Source organism: Grus americana (assembly GCF_028858705.1).
Source record: "Grus americana isolate bGruAme1 chromosome 32 unlocalized genomic scaffold, bGruAme1.mat SUPER_32_unloc_4, whole genome shotgun sequence".
Lineage (NCBI taxonomy): Eukaryota > Metazoa > Chordata > Aves > Gruiformes > Gruidae > Grus > Grus americana.
The window spans coordinates 37,125-53,501 of record NW_026561315.1 but is presented as its reverse complement, the minus strand read 5'-3'; the positions used below and the strand labels follow the sequence as shown (position 1 = coordinate 53,501).

The 16,377-nt window shown below is 70.3% G+C and overlaps 2 protein-coding genes across 4 annotated transcripts; both read right to left on the bottom strand.

The window, feature by feature from the left end:
* Positions 1-3: 3 nt before the first annotated feature.
* Positions 4-8,876, bottom strand: LOC129200123 (pre-mRNA-splicing factor ATP-dependent RNA helicase DHX16-like; the record flags this gene model as incomplete). The annotated part of the gene is given in 15 exon segments (XM_054811389.1): positions 4-123; positions 965-1,105; positions 1,469-1,486; positions 1,488-1,622; positions 2,181-2,279; positions 2,988-3,198; positions 3,687-3,802; positions 4,080-4,190; positions 4,890-5,078; positions 5,404-5,631; positions 6,178-6,432; positions 6,557-6,613; positions 7,249-7,402; positions 7,931-8,181; positions 8,616-8,876. Coding segments are annotated over 15 exon segments (2,301 nt in total), but the record flags the coding sequence as incomplete, so codon positions are not given.
* Positions 8,877-9,167: 291 nt separating this feature from the next.
* LOC129200124 (phostensin-like) lies at positions 9,168-15,255 on the bottom strand. 3 transcript variants are annotated; one of them, XM_054811390.1, is made up of 4 exons: positions 15,099-15,255; positions 11,976-13,919; positions 10,602-10,806; positions 9,168-10,250 (listed from the first exon to the last, which is right to left on the bottom strand). In XM_054811390.1, the coding sequence occupies exons 2-4, from the start codon at positions 13,914-13,916 to the stop codon at positions 10,231-10,233; spliced, it is 2,166 nt and encodes a 721-aa protein (XP_054667365.1). In that variant the 5' UTR covers positions 13,917-13,919; positions 15,099-15,255; the 3' UTR covers positions 9,168-10,230. The 3 variants fall into 3 exon arrangements, with proteins under 3 accessions (XP_054667365.1, XP_054667366.1, XP_054667367.1); XM_054811391.1 differs by having other exon boundaries at positions 11,976-13,974; positions 15,099-15,139; XM_054811392.1 differs by lacking the exon at positions 15,099-15,255 and adding an exon at positions 14,746-14,815.
* Between the last annotated feature and the right edge of the window lie 1,122 nt (positions 15,256-16,377).

The following is a 16,377-nucleotide window of genomic DNA, read 5'->3' as shown; positions in this document are numbered from 1 at the left end:
GCGTTGGATCTCGGGCACCGGCGTCTCCTCCAGCTCGTGCTGGAAGGCCCAGGCCGTGTAGAGGCGGAAGCACTTCCCGGGAGCCACCCGGCCAGCCCGGCCAGCGCGCTGGTTCGCCGAGGCCTGCGGGTCACCGGCACTTGTCACCCGTGGGCCACGGGGTGGGGGGACAAGGGGAACATGGAGGGACGAGGGACACGGCTGGCCATGGGGACCTGGGGACCCCAAGAAGGGACACGGAGACCTGGAGATCCAGGGACACGGGGACGTGGAGACCAAGGGACATGGGGACATGGGGACACAAGGACACGGGGACGTGGGGACACCAGGATCCAGCTGCCCACAAGGACCCCGGGGCCATGGGGACTCATCAACCCCCCGCAGAAGAGCCATGGGAAGGGGACACGGCTGCCCATGGGGTTGCGGGGTGACATGGGGGGGTGACGTGGGGTGACAGGGGGGGATGCGGGGGGTGACGCAGGGTGACACGGGGGGTGATGACGTGGGGTGACAGGGGGTGATGTGGGGTGACAGGGGGTGACGCGGGTGACAGGGGGTGACGCGGGGGGTGATGACGTGGGGTGACAGGGGGTGACATGGGGGGGTTACGTGGGTGACAGGGGGTGACGTGGGGGGTGATGCGGGTGACACGGGGGTGATGACGTGGGGTGACAGGGGTGATGTGGGATGACACAGGGGGTGATGATGTGGGGTGATGTGGGGTGACAGGGGGTGATGCAGGGGGTGATGCAGGGGGTGACGCAGGGTGACACGGGGGGTGATGACGTGGGGTGACGTGGGGTGACGGGGTGACGCAGGGGGTGACACAGGGTGACACGGGGGGTGATGACGTTGGGTGACGGGGTGATGCGAGGGGTGACACAGGGTGACACGGGGGTGATGACGTGGGGTGACAGGGGGTGACGGGGGGTGGCCGCGGGGGGTGCCGGGGGTGCGGCGGTACCCGGGAGCAGGGGGTGACGACCAGGGACTCCATGCCGGTGCGGGCGCTGTAGCTCTTCTGTTTGCAGAAGCCGGGGTCCAGCACGTAGACGATCCCGTCGATGGTCACCGACGTCTCCGCGATGTTGGTGGCCACCACCACCTGGGGGGAGGGGAGGGGACCTCGCAGGCTCCGCCCACACCGGGCTCCACCCCTCAGGCCCCACCCTCTGAAGCTCCGCCCCCTTTAGCCCCACCCTCTCAGCTGTCACTCCTCACCCCCTCCCCGGCCCCGCCCCCTCCCTCCCAGGCCCCGCCCCCTCCCCACAGTTCCCCAGGCCCCGCCCCCTCCCCACAGGCCCCGCCCCCTCCCAGGCCCCGCCCCCTCCCAGGCCCCGCCCCCTCCCAGGCCCCGCCCCCTCCCAGGCCCCGCCCCCCCACAGTTCCCCAGGCCCTGCTCCCTCCCCACAGGCCCCGCCCCCTCCCCACAGGCCCCGCCCCCTCCCCTTAAAGGGCCAGCGCCTGCCTTGCGGGCGCCGGGGGGGGGTGGGCTCGAAGATGCGGGCCTGCATGTCGGAGGGCAGGTTGGCGTAGATGGGCAGCACCAGCAGCTCGGCCAGGCGGGAGCCCAGGCGGCGGCAGCGCTCCTGCAGCAGCTCCACGCAGGCCTCGATCTCCTCCTGCAGCGGCACCTCAGCACCGGGGGGCACGGGGGGCAGGGGGGGCTTCCAGGGGAGGGCAGGGGGGGCTTCCAGAGGGGTACAGGGGGCTTCCAGAGGGGGGGCGGGGGGGCATCCTGGGGGGGCTTCCAGGGGGCACGGGGGGCTTCCGGGGGGGGGGGGGGCAGGGGGGGCATCCCAAGGGCAGGGGGCAACCAGGGGGCACGGAGGGCTTCCAGAGGGGCATGGAGGGCATCCCAGGGGACAGGGAGCATCCCTGGGGGGGCACAGGGGGCATCCCAGGGGCATCCCAGAGGACAGGGGACATCCCACGGCACGGGGGGGGGCATCCCAGGGAAAGGGGACACCCAGAGAGAAGGGGACACCCGCGGGGAAAGGGAACACCCGGGGAGAACAGGGACATCCCAAGGGACAGGGACACCCCAGGGGACACAGGGACATCCCGAGGGGACAGGGACACCCCAAGGAATGGGGACACCAGGGGGATGGGGACACCCCAGGGGACACGGGGATGTCCTGGGGGATGGGGACACCCAGGGGTGACACGGGGACACCCACCTGGCCGGTGAGGAAGACGAGGATGTCCCCGGGGGGCTGGGTGACGTGGATCTGCAGCACCGACACCACGCACGCCTCCAGGTAATCGGCCTCGGGCGCCTGGCGAGGGGACGTGGGGGGGGGGACACGCATGTCAGCGTCCCCACGTGTCCCCAGCACCCCGGTGTCCCCCTGCCCCTCACCCCTGCCTCCCCACGTCCCCCTCCAGCACCCCAAATCCTCCCTTTGTCCCCCAAAATCCCTCCCAGGACCCCCTCCAGCACCCCAAATCCTCCCTTTGTCCCCCCAAAATCCCTCCCAGGACCCCCTCCAGCACCCCAAATCCTCCCTTTGTCCCCCCCAAAATCCCTCCCAGGACCCCCTCCAGCACCCAAAATCCTCCTTCTACCCCCCAAAACCCCCCCAGGGACCCCCTCCAGCACCCAACTCCCCTGCTATCCTCTCAGAGCCCTTCCCATCACCCCTGGGACCCCCTCCAGCACCCCAAATCCTCCCTCTACCCCCAAAATCTCTCCTGGGACCCCCTCCACTACCTCTAAATCCCCCTCTATCCCCCCAGAATCCCTCCCGTCACCCCCAGGACCCCCTCCAGCACCCCCAAATCTCCTCCCCCCCCCACACACACCCTCACCTTATCGACCTCAGTGTCCCCTTCTCCCGTCATCCCCACGTCCCCCTGCGCCCCAAGACCCTCCAACACCCCCGGTGTCCCCCTGTCCCCCTGTCCCCCTGCACCCTGGAGCCCCCCAGCACCCTGGCGTCCCCCCCGTGTCCCCCGTGCCCCCCCCCCCCCCGTGTCCCCGTCACCTTGGTGTAGTAGATGTCGACGGGGAAGCGCCGCCCGGGGATGCGGAAGACGGGGGCCTGGTCGAAGAAGGCGGAGAAGCGCTGGGTGTCGAGGGTGGCCGAGGCCACCAGCACCTTCAGCTGGGGACGGAACCGCGCGATGTCCTTGATCAGCCCGAACAGGACGTCGGTGTGCAGGGTGCGCTCGTGGGCCTCGTCCACCATGATCACGCTGCAGGGACGGGGGGGACAGGCGTGGGGCACGGAGACAGGCGTGGGGATGTGGGGACAGGCGTGGGGACAGGCGTGGGGCACGGGGACGGGTGTGGGGACAGGTATGGGGCACAGGGACGGGTGTGGGGATGTGGGGACAGGTGTGGGGCACGGGGACATTGGGACAGCCGTGGGGACAGGTATGGGGGCAAGGGACAGGCGTGGGGACAGGTATGGGACGCAGGGACAGGCGTGGGGACAGGTATGGGACGCAGGGACAGCCGTGGGGACAGTCACAGGGGTGTTGGGACGAGACAGAGGGAGACGGGGACGTGGGGACACCAAAGCGACACCGGTGAGACTAAGGACAAGGACAGCGCTGAGGACACGCGGCCGCTCCGCCAGCCCCCCGCCGTGCCCCCAGCGCGTCCCCCAGCCCCCCGTTCCCCCCCCCCCCCCCCAGTTCCCGGGCGATCTCCGAGGTCCCCCCGGTGTCCCCAGTGTCACCTGTAGGAGCCGAGGTCGGGCTCGGTGAGGACCTCCCGCAGCAGCATCCCGTCCGTCATGTACTTGAGCACGGTGCGCTCCGAGGTGCAGTCCTCGAAACGGATGCTGTACCCCACCTGGGGACGAGGGAACGCGTCACCGCCGGGACCTGCCGCCCCCTCGCCCCCCCAGGGATCCTCCACACAACCCCCCCCCCCCCCCGCTGTCCCCAGGGTCCCCTCACTCGCCCACCGTGCCCTGACATCGCCGTGATGTCACCCTGATGTCACCCTGGGGCGGGGATGTGTCCCTGGAGTCTCCTGTCACCCCTCCGGGTGTCCCGCACCCCCCACGTCCCCGTGTGCCCCCCCGTGTCCCCCCCCCCCCGTGTCCGTCCCCCCCCCCCCCCGTCACCTCGTTGCCCAGCTTGGTGCCCATCTCCACGGCCACGCGGGCGGCCACGCTCATGGCGGCCACGCGTCGCGGCTGCGTGATGCCGATCTTCAGCCCCTGGCGCGTGTAGCCCTGGGGGGGGGCGGGGGGGACACACACGACACCTGGTCAGAGGGGGGGACCAAGCCCTCCCTGTCCCCCCAAACCCCCACCTGCCTCCCAGCCCCCCACTGCCCCCCAAAGCCCCTTGATCTGCCCCCCTGACCCCAAACTGCCCCCCAGCACCCCCTGACACCCCCCAACCCCCTTATCTGCTCCTCCTGATGCCCCCAGCCCCCCCATCTGCTCCCCAACACCCCCAGTCCCTCTAACTGCCCCCCATCACCCCCCGATAACCCCAGCCCCCTTATCTCTGCCCCCAGCCCCCCATCTGCCCCCCAACCCCCATATTTCCCCCCCCCAGCCCCGTTATTCCTCTCCCAGCCCCCCTATCCCCCCCCCAGCCCCCCTATTTCCCCCCCCAGCCCCCTTATTCCCCCTTCCAGCCCCCCTATTCCCCCCCCAGCCCCCCTATTTCCCCTTCCAGCCCCCCTATTTCCCCCCCAGCCCCCTTATTCCCCCCCCCCCAGCCCCCCATTTCCCCCCCCCAGCCCCCTTATTCCCCCTTCCAGCCCCCCTATTTCCCCCCCCAGCCCCCTTATTCCCCCTTCCAGCCCCCCTATCTGCCCCCCAGCCCCCCTATTTCCCCCCCCAGCCCCCTTATTCCCCCTCCCAGCCCCCCATTTCCCCCCCCAGCCCCCCTATCTGCCCCCCAGCCCCCCCAGCACCCACCTCCTCGTGCAGGTACTGGGGGATCTGGGTGGTTTTCCCGGAGCCGGTCTCCCCCTCGATGACCAAGATCTGGTGCCGGGCGATGGCGGCCACCAGCTCGTCGCGGTAGGGGAAGATGGGCAGGCTGCGCCGCACCTCCTGCGCCGACTGACGCCGCCGCTCCGCCTCCGGCACCGGCGCCGCCACCTCCTGAGGGCACCCGCAGCGTCCCCCTGGGGTCCCCGGTCACCGCCAGCGTCCCCAGAGCCCACCCACAGCCCCCCCCCCGGCCGCAGGGGAACTATGGCAGCTGTAGGACCCCCTCCAGCACCCAAAATCCTCCCTTTGTCCCCCCCAAAATCCCTCCCAGGACCTCCTCTAGCACCCAAAATCCTCCTTCTACAGCCCAAAATCCCCCCAGGGACCCCCTCCACTACCTCTAAATCCCCCTCTATCCCCCCAGAATCCCTCCCGTCACCCCCAGGACCCCCTCCAGCACCCCCAAATCTCCTCCCCCCCACACACACCCCCTCACCTTATCGGGCTCGGTGCCCTTCATCTGCACGGCGCTGACGAACTGGATCATCTCGTCCTCCTCCAGCACAAAGTCGTAATCTTTGGGGGGCTGACGGCGGGCGGCATCGCGCGCCCCAAACCTCAGGGACGCCGCCCCGATTCGCTCCTCCTCCCATCGCCGCTGCTCGTCCCGGGGGGCCATCCGCTCTTCCTCCCCTCCCGTCGTCTCCTCGCGCTCGGGGATCTTCTACGAGGAGGTAGAGAGAGCGGTGAAACCATCGCGGTGTTCCCCGAAACACCCCCCCCGGTATGACAGGGGGGACTTTGGGGGGATGGAAGAGTAATTTGGGGGGGATGGAAGGGGTCCTGGGGGCGATAGGAGGGATTTGGGGGGATAGAGGGAGGATTTGGGGTGCTGGAGAGGGTCCTGGGGGTAATAGGAGAGATCTTGGGGGGATAAAAAGAGGATTTATGGGGTAAAGGGGGTCCTGGGGGGGATAGGAGGGATTTTGGGGGGACAAAGGGAGGATTTAGGGTGCTGGAGGGGGTCTCAGGAGTGCTAGGAGGGACACTGAGGGGATGCAGGAGGAATTTGGGGTGCTGGAGGGGAGCCTGGTGGTGACGAGAGGGATTTGGGGGGGGATGCAGGGGGGCATTCGCGGCGTAAAGGGGGTCTCGGCGGTGACGAGAGGATCTCGGGGCGATAAAGGGAGGATTTGGGGGTGCCGGGCAGGACCCTGGGGGGATAGAGGAAGGATCTGGGGTGCCGGGGGAGGGTTTTGGGGACCCTCACCTTGCCGCGCGTCTCCTCGGGGATGTAATACCGGTTGCTTTTCTCCAGCTTCTCCTTCTCGCCGGCCCGTTTGTACTCGCGGGCCAGGTCCCGCACCCGCCGCTTGTACTCCAGCTCGCGCCGCTCCGCCCCCGTCAGCGCCTCCTCCCCGAAGAGGTATTCCTCGTCCGCGATCTCCGCTTCCAGCTCTTCCAACTTATCCCGTTCCCTTTTCGCTAAATATTCCCGGCGGGATTTTTTCCGGAGTTCGGGAACCTGTGGGGTTATAAACAGAATGAGGAGGAGGAATAAAATAAAAATAAAAAAAAAAAAAAAAGGGGGGGGGGGCAACAGGGTTTTGGGGGTGGCAGCGCGGGGTCGGTCGGATCTTGGAGCTCACCATGGTTTTTTGATCTTCTTCGGCGACTTTGAGGCGTTTCTGGGCTTCTTCGTAGGCCTGGGGGAGGGGGGAAAGGGGGTGAGGAGGGGCGGGGGACCCCAAATTCTAGCTGCAGAGCATGGGGGAGGTGGGGGGGGTTAATGGCACCCCCAGACCCCCCGATCCCACCCAGGGATGTCAAATCTGAGGCAGGAGGCAGGCAACCCCCAACCCAGATCCACCCTGGGATCCCCCCAATCCCACCCAGCACCCCCCAATCCCAGCTGGGACCCCTAAATCAAACCCAGGGACCCCCAGGAATCAGGCGAGGCCCCCAGCCCCCCGCCAGTCCCATCCAGGGACCCCAAACTCTACCCAGGATCCCCCCCAATTTCTATCCAGGGACCCCAAATCCCACCCAAGGACCCTGAGGAGCACGGCAGGAACCCTCCCACCCCTGCTGTGATCCCCAAATCCCACCCAGGAACCCCAGTTCCCACCCAACCCCCCCTAAATCCCACCCAGGGTCCCCCAACCCCACACAGGGACCCCCAGCAGCACAGCAAGACACCCCCCCCCCCCCATCCTGCCTATGACCCCCAAATCCCAGCCAAGGCCCCTAAATCCCACGCAGGGACTCCCCAGGAAGTCAGCAAGGTTCCCCCAAACACATCTGGGCCCCCCCAAACCTCTCCCCCCCCCCCGCCCGTCACCTTGGCGTCGGGGCGGGCGAGGACGGTGCGCGTTCGGTCGCGGTCGCGGCGGCGCAGGCGCTCGGCGAAGGCGTCGCGTTCCTCCAGGTCCCGCAGCCGTTCCCGCTCTGACGCTTCCCATTCCGCTTCCGGTTCCTCGGGGGGCTCCGGAGCCCTGGGTTGGGGTGAGCAGGGGAAAGTGGGTCACACTGGGGGGACCCCAAAACCCGGGGGGGGACCCCAAAACTCACAGACTTTAATGATTTGGGGAGCCCTAAAACGTTTTAAGTGATGTTGAGGACGCAAACCAGCACCCCAAAGGATCCTGAAAGCTCAGGGGGACCCCAAGGGTGACAAGAGGACCATGAGACACCCGGGGGGACCCCAAAAGCCTGGAGGGGATCCCAATATCCAGGGGGACCCCGAGCATTTGCACTGAACCTCAGGGGCCAGGAGGAAACCCTGAGACCCCCAGAATTAGGGGGGGACCCCCAAAACCAGGGGGACCCTGAGGACCTGTGGGCACCCCCAGGGGCCAGGAGGAACCCCCGAGACCCCCAGAATTTGGGGGGGACCTTGAGAATGGGGGGGGACCCCAAAAACCAGGGGGACCCTGAGCACCTGTGGGCACCCCCAGGAGCCAGGAGGAACCCCCGAGACCCCCGATAACCGGGGCGACGCCCCGAGCCCCGGTGCTACTCACGGCGGGGACGTCGGCGAGGGGCTGGAGGCCTCGGGCGACTCGGAGCGTCGTCGTCGAAGGTGCCGTCGGCGTCGGCGGGAAGCATCGTCCGCGCTGGGGGCGGAGCCGTGGGAAGGGGCGGAGCTGGGGGCGGGGCCTGGCCCCTCCTCGTCGCTGTCGACCAATCGGTAGCCCTGGCTGCGGCGTTGCAGCTCCAGCGCCGCCCGCTCGGCCGCTCGGCCCGGGGGTTCCCGCGGGGCATCGCGGGGCACCTGGGGGGGCGGGGACAGCCTTAGGACACGCCTCCTCTGCGGATTGGCCACGCCCCCCTCGGCCTGGCCACGCCCACCGGGCCCCTTTCTCACCCTATTGGTGACTCCACCCTGCGAGCCACGCCCCCTCCCCTGGCCCCACCTTCTCACCTTAAAGCCACACCCCCACCGCATTAGACACGCCCCCACCGGCACAGGCTCCTCCCACTTGCTGCCTCGCAAGCCCCGCCCCTCCAAGCACCAGCCCGTCGTGACAGCCCCGCCCCTTTCCCACAAGCCACGCCCCTTTCCCCACAAGCCACGCCCCTTTCCCCACAAGCCACGCCCCCACCCGCACCTTCAACTCCCTCCCGGCACAGCCTAACCGCGAAGCCCCGCCCACTTTCCCCAGAGCTCCGCCCCCCTCGGGGGGGTGTGGGGGAAGCCCCGCCCACCTTCTCCCAGAGCTCCCGCGCGAAGGCGCGCACGCGCGGCTCCTCCACACGCAGCGCCTCTGTCTCCCGCAGCCGCTCCAACAGCTCCTCCACGCTGCGGCTCCGCCGCGCCAGCGCCACCAGGAAAGCGGGGACGTGCCGCCCGCTCAGCCCCAGCAGCGCCTGCAGCTCCCCGGATACCCACCGCTCCAGGGCCGCTGCCGCCGCCGCCGCCATGGCCGCTCCGCTTCCGCTTTCCCTCCCGGCCACCGTACTAGCACCACGCGCAGCCAATCCCCGCGCGGTCCGCCCCCTGCCGCGCTCTGCGCATGCGTGGCTACCTAGCACCGCCCACTCCCGCCCTCTGCGCATGCGTGAGTGGTGGCGGGCTCTTCCGCGAGGCTCCCCGCCCGCGCCCCCCCCCCCCCCCCCCCCCCGGCCGCTCGGTGCGCATGCGCACTCCCGCTCTACCGCGACGCCTGTAAAATAATAAAACCCCAAACCCACCATTTTACCTCCCGGGCCGCCACCGCCGCCTCCCCCCCCCCCCCCGGTATCACCAGCCAGGATCACTGCAGCCGTCATCACTTTTTATTGTCACTTGTCGCGGTACAGTGTGGCCGAGTGGCGGCATGGCCCTCCCCACGGTGCAGGCCCAGGGCTTCGTTGCCATGCCAACGAGAGGAGGCCTCAGGCTTCGTTGCCACGGCAACGGGTGTAGGCCGCAGGCTTCTGGAGGCCTCGGGCTTCGTTGCCACAGCAACGGGAATAGGCCGCAGGCTTTAGTAGGCCTCAGGCTTCGTTGCCACGGCAACAGGACTAGGCCTCAGCCTTCGGCCTCTTCCACCCTCCCCCATTCTGTCTCCCCTCGGCCGCCTCGGGGTCTCCCCCATCCCCTCCAGGCCGGCCATCCCTCCCGCTCCCGCCCACCCATCGCTCCTCACGCCTGCGCCCTGTCTCAGCCGTTTGCCCTCCCTGGGCCCAGTTGGGGCCTTCCTCCTCGCCCTCTGCTGCCCCTTCTCCGCCATCATCGCCCTCCCCACACAAAGTCCCCTCCCGCTCGCCCCCCGAGCCCCGTCCCCCCAAGCTTTGCCCCCCCCCCCCCCAGCTAATACTGCTGCGGCTTTACACCCCCACACACCCCCCCCTTGGCCCAGTTATAACTGGGCCTGGCCCAGTTCCTAACTGGGACAGCTCCGGTTGACCCAATACTGACAAAGTTGCCCCGCCCCTGGCTAAAAAATAGCCCTTAATTAGGCTAAAAAAAAACCTCGTTAAGGATAATTGACCTCCTCCCCCCCTCCCCCCCCCCCCGCTGCTAGAAAAGCTACAAAATGGGGAGGGAAGAGTTGGGACACCCCAAAATCCCCCCACGGTGCCCCCCACCCCCAGGGGGGAAGGGCAGAATGCCGCTGGGTCCCCAGGGTGGGGACAGTGTCCTTGTGCCCCCCCCCCCGGGGGCACATGGGGGTTTTTTTTGGGGGGGGGTGTCCTTGTCCATGTGTCTGGCCCTGTCCTGCCCCGCTGGGGGGGTCCCTCAGGTCCGGGGGGTCCCCTTGCCAGCAGGGGAGGGGTGGGGGGGGTCCCATTGTGGCTCCCCCCGCCCCCCCCCCCCGGTGTGGGGCAGGGGCCGGGGTTACCGCCGGCAGGACTCATCTGGGGGGGGGGGGAAATAGGGGTGAGGACCCCGATGTCCCTCAGCCCCCCCCAGGGCATCCAGGATCCCCATTACCCCCCCTCACGCCCCTCCCAGGGAGTCCAGAACCCCCATTACCCCCCCCAGATCATCCAGGACCCCCCATTACCCCCCTCAACACCCCCCCCCCCCAGATCACCCATGACCCCCCATTTCCCCCCTCAATGCCCCAGGACCCCCCATTACCCCCCTCAACACCCCCCCCAGATCACCCATGACCCCCCATTTCCCCCCTCAACGCCCCAGGACCCCCCATTACCCCCCCCAGCCCCCCCCCCCCAGGCATCCAGTGCCCCCCCCGGGACACTCACCCACGAGCAGGGCGCGGGCTCTCAGCCCCCCCGGCAGCCCCCTCACTGGGGGGGGTTCGTCTTCATCCTCATCCTCATCGGGGACCGAGGGGGGTGCGGGGGTGGGGGGTGTCTCTTCGGGGGGGCCCCAGGCCGCCAGCGCTGCCCCCTCCGAGGGGTAACAGAAGGTGCGCTCCAGCTCCCGCTCGCTGAACCAAATCTTCAGCTGGGGGGGGGGGGGGAACGGGACACACAGACACGTGGGGGGACATTGTGGGGATGGGGACACCCCCCCGGGGTCACCCCAGGGATGGGGACCCCCTGGGCCCCCCCCCCCCCCAATGCGCCCAGCTCCGGGGAGCAGCAGGGACATGTCCGTGTGTCCGTGTCCCCCCCGCCATGGGGGTTCCCATGACAATTAATCCCTTCCCAGCTTAATCATAATTAACGAGAAGCTATTAATGAGTGGGGGAGGGGGGGGTCACATGGCCCCACGGGGAGCGGGGGAGGGGAGAGGGGCAGAGGAAGAAGTTGGGGGGGGGAGGGGAGGGGGGGGGCACGACACCGCCCTGCTACTGCGGGAACCGTTTCCTCCCCCCTGCCCCCCCCGGTTCCTGTTTTTGGGGTGCCCTGGAGGATTCTGGGTAACGTCTCAGGGGTGACACCCCCCCCCTTTGTTTTAACCCCCGGACCCCTCTGCCCCCCCACGACTGCGGGGCCCGGGGCATCCGGACCCCCGAAATACACACACACCCCCCCCCAAAAAAAACCCCACCACCCCCCAGGCGTCAGGGCTGTTTGCTGCGCGGGGGGCAGGCAGGGGGGAGGCAGGGGGCAGGCAGGGGTGCGGGCAGGGGTGCGGGCAGGGAGAGGAAGCGGCGAGGGGCCACGTCCGGGCAGCCCAACAGCCCCCCCCCCGCCTCGCTGTGCCCTGTCGGGGGGGGGGGGGGGACAAGGGGGGACAGGGACAAGGGGGGAGACCCCAGGAAGGGACGGGGGGAGGACAGGGACCAGGGATGGGGACGGGGGGGACGGGGGGGGACAGGGACCAGGGATGGGGACAAGGGGGGACAAGGGGAGGACAGGGAGGTCCAGGAGGGGACAGGGACCAGGGATGGGGACAGGGGGGACAAGGGGGGGGGACAGGGACCAGGGATGGGGACACGGGGGGACAAGGGGGGGGGACAGGGATGGCGACATGGACCAGGGATGGGGACAAGGAGGTCTGGGATGGGGACAAGGATGGGGACAGGGGCTCCAGGGGAGCACGGCGGGGGGGGACAGGGCTGGGGATGGGGGGGGGCTGGAGGACACGGGGACATGGAGGGGACAGTGGGCAGGGGTGGCCTGGGGGGACACAGGGGGTCACGGGGGGACACGGGGGGGGGTCCCTACCTTCTTGCGGTGGGGGTCGTTCTTGGCCAGGCAGGAGCGGGGCAGGGCCAGGTACCCGCCGATGACCTGGATCTCCTCGGCCGTGGGGTATCGCTTCTTGGGGGGCCCCGGGGGAGCAACCGGGGGGGTGGGGGGTGTCGGGGGGGCAGCGGCTGATGGGGACCCGCCCTCGGGACCGTTGGGCGTCCCCCCCCGCCGGGGTCGCACCGTGATGGTGTTACCGCTACGGCGTTGCAAGGCCGGGTGGGCCGGGGGGGGCCCGGGCTCGCGACGGGGAGCCCCTCGCATGGCCGCCGGCCCGCTGCCCCCCCCCCCGCCCCCCAGCCCCGCCACGGCCCCGCCCTCCGCACGCCCCTGAGCGGGCGTCATGGCCGACACGGGCGAGGCGGGCGAGGCGGGCGACGCCGACGTCACGGCCGAGGCGGTGGGCGCGGAACCCTTGGTTGAGCCTTGGCCCTCGGCCGTGCCGGCGCCGTCGTGGCCACCCGCCGCCCCCTGCGGCCCTGGCGTCCCCCGGCCCTCCACCATCTTCCAGCTCTTGACCATGCCCTTGACCGTCCCCTGGCCCTCAACTGTCCCCAGGTCCGTGGTGGTCCCCGGACCCTCGGCCGTCCCCACACCTTTGGTAGACCCCAAACCGTCAACCGGCCCCGGGCTGGTGGCCAACGCGTGGCCCTTGGGCGTCCTGTGGGTCTCGGCCGCCTGCTGTCCCTCAGCCGTCCCCTGGCCCTCAACTGTCCCCAGGTCCTTGGTTGTCCCCTGACCCTCGGTCGTCCCTGGGCTGGTGGTCAACGCGTGGCCCTTGGCCGTCCTACAGCCCTCGACAGTCCCTTGTCCCTCAACCGTCCCCAAGCCCTTGGTTGTCCCCCGTCCCTCAACCGTCTCCAGGTCCTTGGTTGTCCCCAGACCTTCAGCTGTCCCCGGGCTGGTGGCCAACCCATGACCCTTGACCGTCCTACAGCCCTCCACCGTCCCCTGTCCCTCGGCCGTCCCCGCACCCTTGGCTACGCCCCATCCCTTGACCGTCCCAAGGCCCTTGACTGTCCCCCGTGTCTCAACCGTCCCCAGGTCCTTGGTTGTCCCCTGTCCCTCCACCGTCCCCGGGCTGATGGCCAACCTGTGGCCCTCAGCCACCCCCTGTCCCTCCACACCCTTGACTGACCCCCGCGCCTTGGCCATCCCCAGGTCCTTGGTTGTCCCCAGACCCTCGGCCGTCCCCGGGCTGGTGGCCAACATGTGGCCCTTGACCGTCCTGTGGGTCTCGGCCATCTGCTGTCCCTCAGCCGTCCCCTGGCCCTCGGCCGTCCCCACGCCTTTGGTTGACCCCAAACCATCAACCGGCCCCGGGCTGGTGGCCAACGCGTGGCCCTTGGGCGTCCTGTGGGTCTCGGCCGCCTGCTGTCCCTCAACTGTCCCCTGTCCCTCAACTGCCCCCACGCCCTTGGTTGCCCCCAGACCCTCAACCGTGCCCGGGCCGGTGGCCAACCCGTGTCCCTTGACCACCCCGTGGCTCTCGACCCCCTGCTGCCCCTCCGCGCCCCCCTGCCCCTCGCACCCCTCGTCCCCCGAGGTACGATGGCGGTTGGGGGACGTCTCGGGGGGGCTCTCGGGGAGCCCCTCGGTGCTGAGCGAGCGGGCAGGGGGTCGCTGGGCGAAGCGGCTGAGCAGGCGACTGACGCGACCCCGGGGGGGTTCGCTCTCCCCGCAGCGCTCCAACCCCTCGGCGCTCCGGCTCAGCCCCGGCGCCAACGCCAGCGACCCCCCGTCGGGGACCCCCCCCGCGGCCGCCCCCGCTTTGGCTCGACGCCGTTCCAGCAGCTCTCGCTTCCAAGGGGGCAACTGGGCCGCCCGGTCCCGCTGCTCCCGCTCGCGCCGTCGAGCCGCTTCCTCCTCCCGCCGGCGCCGTTCCAGCAGCTGCAGCTTCCAACCCGGCACCGCCATCGCCTGCCGCGGGATGGGGCGATGCGGGGGTCGGGATGGGGTGGGGGGGACGGTGGAGCTGCCGGGGGTGGGGGAGGAACCAGGGATGGGGTCAGGGATGGTGGAGGAACCAGGGAGGGGTCGGGGGTGGTGGAGGAACCTGGGATGGGATGGGGGTGGTGAAACCACCAGGGATGGGGTCAGGGGTGGTGGAGGAACCAAGGATGGGTTGGGGGTGGTGGAGGCACCAGGGATGGGGTCAGGGATGGTGGAGGAACCAGGGGTGGGGTCAGGGATGGTGGAGGAACCAAGGATGGGGTCAGGGGTGGTGGAACCACTGGGGATGGGTCAGGGGTGGTGGAGGAACCAGGGATGGGATGGGGGTGGTGGAGGAACCAGGGGTGGGGTCAGGGATGGTGGAGGAACCAAGGATGGGTTGGGGGTGGTGGAGGAACCAAGGATGGGTTGGGGATGGTGGAGGAACCAGGGATGGGTCGGGGGTGGTGGAGGCACCAGGGATGGGGTCAGGGATGGTGGAGGAACCAAGGATGGGTTGGGGGTGGTGGAGGCACCAAGGATGGGTTGGGGATGGTGGAGGCACCAGGGATGGGTCGGGGGTGGTGGAGGCACCAGGGATGGGATGGGGGTGGTGGAACCACCAGGGATGGGGTCAGGGGTGGTGGAGGCACCGGGGATGGGTCAGGGATGCCAAAACCACCAGGGCTGGGGATGGGGGTGGTGGAGCTGGGACGGGGGCCACCAAGGCGCCCAGCGATGAGACCACCAGTGACGGGGACAGACCGGGGGGGGGTGGGAGGGGACACCTGGGGCCACGGCGGCCGCTCCTCACCCCGTCACGCTCCTTCCGCGGCCCCTGACATCCCGCACATGGCCGGGGCGGGGGGGACACACACCCCCACACCCCCACCCCCCCCGGCACGGGGACCCCCCGAGCGTGTGGGACACTGTCCCGAGTGGGGGGGGGGGGGACCCACGGGCCCCCCCCAGGGTGGGGGTGCGGCCCCCCCAGCGCGCGGGCGGAGCTGCCTTTGTCGGGAAGGGCGGAGGAGTTTGGGGGGGGGGGGGGAAGGGAAGGGAAATCCCGGCCCCCCACCCCCCCCCTCCCCCTCCCACGAGGGACCCAGACGTCCGAGTGGGGGGAGGGGGGGCCGGGGCGGGGGGGAGGGGTCCCCGCGTACTCACCCCGGGATGGAGCGGGACCCAGGCGGCCGGGAGGGACCGGGAGGAGGAGGAGGAGGAGGAGGAAGAAGGGGGGGGGGGGCGGGGGGGGGATGAAAAGCGGCTTTTAGCGCGGGGGGGGGGGGGTGGGGGAGGGGAGGGATGACTCGCAGGAACCCAGACGTCCGGGCGGGTGTTCGCCCCCCCCCCCCCGCCCCCCCCTTTGTTATCCGCCCGATGGGGGCTCGGAGGGACCCGGGGGGGCGGGGTTAAATCCCCAAAACTGGCCGGAACCCAAACGGGCCCGGGGGGGAGGGGGGGGAAGGGCACCCCAAAAAGCGGGAGGGACCCCGGGACCCCCCCAATCCGGGGGGGGGGGGGGCGTCTTTGTGTGCGGAAGAAGGGGGGGAGGGGGCGGGGTTTGGCCGAGGGGAGGGGCCCGTGCGGGAGGGGGCGGGGCCGCCGCGGTGTTATTGTAGGGTCGCACGGGCAGCGCCACCGCGCGGGCGCCTGGGACCCCCCAAACGCTTCCCCCCCCCCCCGCCCGGGGGGTCCCACAGGGATCCCGTCACCCCCCCGGACCCCCCCACATCCCCAGGGACCCCCCCAGGATTCCCCCTCCCCCCCGGGACCCCCCCACATCCCAGTAACCTCCCCGGAACCCCTCCGGGACCCCCCGCCCCCCCCCCCCCCACATCCCCAGGGACCCCCCAGGTCCCTGTCCGGGACCACCCGTATCCCCCCCCCGATCCCCAGGATTCACCCCAGGACCCCCCTGCCTGGGAACCCCGGGGTGCCCCCCCGGATCGACCCCCCGGGTCCCCCCCAGACCTCCACAATCCCCCCCCCGGACCCCCCTCTCCCCCCCCCCCCAGGGACCCTCCCTATCTCTCCCCCCGGGATCCCCCCAGGATCCCCCCCCGGACCCCCCTTTCCCCCTCTAGTGACCCCCCCCGCATTCCCCCCCCCCAGAACCCCCCCTGGATCCCCCCCAGACCCTCAGAATCCCCCCCGAACCCCCCGACCTCCCCTCCCCCAGGGACCCCCCTTTCCCTCCCCCCAAGGACCCCCTTTCCCCCCCCCGGACCCCCCAGACCCCCAGAATCCCCCCCCGAGGGAACCCCTTTCCTTCCCCCCAAAGACCCCCTTTCCCCCCCCGGACCCCCCAGACCCCCAGCATCCCCCCCGGACCCCCCTCTCCCCCCCCCCCCAGGGACCCCCCTCCCCCCCCCCCGGACCCCCCCCGGATACCCCCAGGGACCCCCCTTTCCCTCCCCCCAAGGACCCCCTTTCCCCCCCCCCC